The 3,610-nt window shown below is 40.6% G+C and overlaps 1 protein-coding gene across 1 annotated transcript; it reads left to right on the forward strand.

Annotated features, from left to right (window-relative positions):
- Positions 1 to 1,769: 1,769 nt before the first annotated feature.
- Positions 1,770 to 3,610, forward strand: LOC147623664 (uncharacterized). The gene is made up of 2 exons (XM_086820873.1): positions 1,770 to 2,258; positions 2,434 to 3,610. The coding sequence occupies exons 1-2, from the start codon at positions 1,883 to 1,885 to the stop codon at positions 3,246 to 3,248; spliced, it is 1,191 nt and encodes a 396-aa protein (XP_086676999.1). The 5' UTR covers positions 1,770 to 1,882; the 3' UTR covers positions 3,249 to 3,610.

Below are 3,610 nucleotides of genomic sequence, written 5' to 3' on the forward strand. Positions count from 1 at the left end.
AAAAATGAAAAATCCAAGCCATCACAAATGCAAGCCATTTCTACCATTTTCTATTTAATGTCATTATAATTTTGCATACCATTGCAAAAAAGGCACATAAGTTTGATGTGCAAAAAAGAAACGAGTATTTCTACTAGTGATTCAAAAGACTACTACTTGTCATGCATCAAAAGGTGGATGAAAGATATCAAATAACTTCATTGAATTCTTAAACAACCTGCTGAAGATTAATCACTATAACACATCACTATAGTAGTGTTGGTCTTATTCAAGTTACTTCAACATTGGTCAAATGACACCTTACAAATTAAACTTCATTTTTAAAACTTTTATATCTCAACAATTACACATCATTTGGGAAAATTTTCAAGGAATGTGCTTTGTAAGGTGAAAGAAAAGTCACACCAAATCATTATATATGGGTAGTCAAACCTTTGCATTTTGTATAGCAAACGACTGCGCAAAGTTTTTTTTAATCTCAATTGACATAACACGTAAATTGATTAGCAAGAAATGCCCTTTAATGCAAAAGAAAAATATCTAAATGTTCATTACCATAGTTGAAATTCTAAAAGTTTGCCTTAATAACTTTTACATAGTAGTATGTGTGCAAAAATGCCAAGTAAGATATGAGGATGTAAATTCAAAGAGATACCTATTGTCAAGCAATATTTTTAAGTTCTCATATATAATTTTTCAATGCATGGCAAGAGACATATAAATCATGCTTGTTAGTCGCTATAGACACATACAAATCCTCTCCTTTAGTCACACAAAAAATTGGAAAAGAGAACTTATATATAACTTATTAAGTGCCACCAAAGGGTTGACCTTATTTTAAAATTTACCCATAAAAAAATGCATAGAGAGGTAAAAACATACACCACCTCCATTCCTTCCTCCAATGTCGGAAAAAAACAACCGTGTGAAAAAATGATAAGCCTTTGTCTCAAATGAAATAATGACTGATCAATAAATGTCTAAAATGTGAAGGCTTTCTTCCACAATCTATTAGAAAGGTATTTTTCAATATTGAAAGTTGCAATCACACTAAACTCGGATTTTTTCTCAGACCACCCCCACCCTCGAAAACACCACCCTAGGGTTTGGGAAAAGATAGGTTTAGCTTAGCCTAGAACTTGCTCAATATTCATTTAAGTCCTTTTGATGCGAGAAGGAAAAATACGTCCTCAAAAATTTTGAAATTTAGTTATAATTAGATAAAATCATGAAGGAAATGTGCCTTCCTCTTTGATCAACGGTGGTGCAAATGATTGATGTTAGGTTCGACGAAAGGGGTTGCACCAAGCCCCCTTGCCTCGAAACTCAAGGCGGGAGAAGGGAATGACAAATCATGTAAACACGATGATTATAGGCCTAAAGTGGGAATAATAATAATAATAACAACATAAAGGCAAACAAAGACTTGGAAGTTTGAAAGAGGTTGGACTTTGAAAGGGTTTTGTCTCCCCATTAAAGCGATGGGGTTTGAGCTTTCTTTTAAGTTTCATTCTTTGGAGGCCGCGTTTGTATGTTACCTTTTTTTTTTTTCCTGTGTGTTGCAACAGTGAGAGCAGAGTGCAACTGTGCACACATTCCCTCTTTTGCATGGCGGCCCTTTGGAAAATTCCCTCTCTCATCAATCCAGCACAAGTTAACGCGTCCCACATTATTTCATTGCCACCACCTTTCGCTCTCATCACGCGTAATAGCTCGTCCAGCCTATTTATACCCCATCGCCGCCTTCACTGCATGTGCATGATCGCCGTCTTTGCCTCTTACCTCTTGCTAATCACTCCCTTAATTACCTTCGCACCTAGCTTCCTGCCTCAGGCTTAGATCAACAGCAGGCTTAGAGGTTAATACTGATCATCTGATTAGTATGGAGTCTAATTTGCCCCCCAAAATCGGATTCAAAAGATCACGAGCTATAATGGCGCAGCCCTCGCAGCAAATCTCTAACCCACGCTCAGAAATGGGTTCCGGGGTGAGCTTTCATGGCAATATTAAGCTAGAAGAAGAGATGCTGATAATGGTCTCAGCTCTCAAACACGTTCTCTCCGAAGGATCTTCGAATCAAGAGCTAGCTGATACTACTGTAACACGCGTACTACCAAAGCCCTCTGGATTACTGCCTCCTATAATTTCAAGCAGCGTCGCAGACGATATCAGCAGGAGCAGCCTGCTCGCGCAGGATTGCTCGGATGATCAATACTGTTGGGAATTATCCGGCCGGCATCACCATGTCACCCTCGAAGGTACGCTCTATATTGTGCATTATCAATGCAGAAGAATAATCTTGCCTTTTGATGAAGACTCTATTGCAATTAGATTGCATAGTAGAGAGATTAGGATTAACTACATGCACAACCAATCTTAAATTGCCCTTCTAATCGTGATTACAACTTTGCTCTCGTGATCACCGGCCGACAGAGACGGAATTCGACAAGCTTATTGCAGACGTGTCCAGCACGGATTGGTCAAAGGCCAGCTCAGCAGAAGCCTTCCGAAGGAGGCTGCAAGGCCTGGAGAGTACTGCACGCAGTACTCAAAGTCTTGCTGATTTCCGCCGCCATCATGAGCAAGAGCCCAACAGAAAAAAGTTGAGAGGGGTCAGACAGAGGCCATGGGGCAAATGGGCGGCCGAAATCAGGGACCCCAAGAAGGGTGCCCGCGTGTGGCTGGGCACCTTTGACTCAGCTGAGGAGGCCGCCCGAGCTTATGACCAAAAAGCCTTTGAGTTCAAAGGGGCCAGAGCCAGGATCAACTTCCCTGATGAAATCTTCGGTGTAGATCAAGAGGCCACAAATGATGATGATGATAGTAGCCCTGACTCCTTGGAAACCTGCACTGAAGAAGAGGTGAGTGTAAACGCAGCTCTAACCACTCCTACTCACGAGCTCTTGCCCTCCCAAATAATGCATCCATCACCCTACCATGAGACTCCCACCATTGACACCCCTAGCTTGTTTTCTTCCTACACAAACCTTCACACAATGTACTCCTCTATGCCTTCTTCCTCTTCATCATCACCACCACCACCACCTTACATCCATCACAATAACATTTCCAATGATTCCATGATAATGTCATTGGAGGAGAGTGAGACCAAAGTAGAGCCGCTCCTCAAACCTCTAGTTGAAGAGTCTGAGTATCTTGACATCATGTCAAACCTAGATGAATTACTATTAGTGGAAGCACCCTCTTGGTTTCATTTTGACAAAGCTCAGAATGAAAGCTTGATGTAGAAGTTGGCTTACTTATGCTCATTAGGTGTGCTAGATGCTTAAGAGACAAAGAATGGGAAGCCATGAAATGGAGGCAAACATCACCATGATCTTCATCCCCTAAGCTATGTAGGTAGAGTTCTACTTTTGCAAGGAGTAAGGTTTTAAAAGTAACTACCCATGCATGGTTATCAAGACAATGTTGTGGGCATGCTACATATCCCTTCTTCTCCTAGCCCCATGACATAAATTTGTTCCATCTGAAAGTGGATAGAATTAGCACTGCCCATGTGGAAGATTCTCAAACATATCTTTCCTAAGATGCATGTAAATATTTCACCCATGTACATTTTATTTCTTAAGAATGACGCCACATTACTAAT

This window comes from Cibotium barometz, chromosome 26 (assembly GCF_041138505.1).
Source record: "Cibotium barometz isolate CiBa-2024 chromosome 26, ASM4113850v1, whole genome shotgun sequence".
NCBI lineage: Eukaryota > Viridiplantae > Streptophyta > Polypodiopsida > Cyatheales > Cibotiaceae > Cibotium > Cibotium barometz.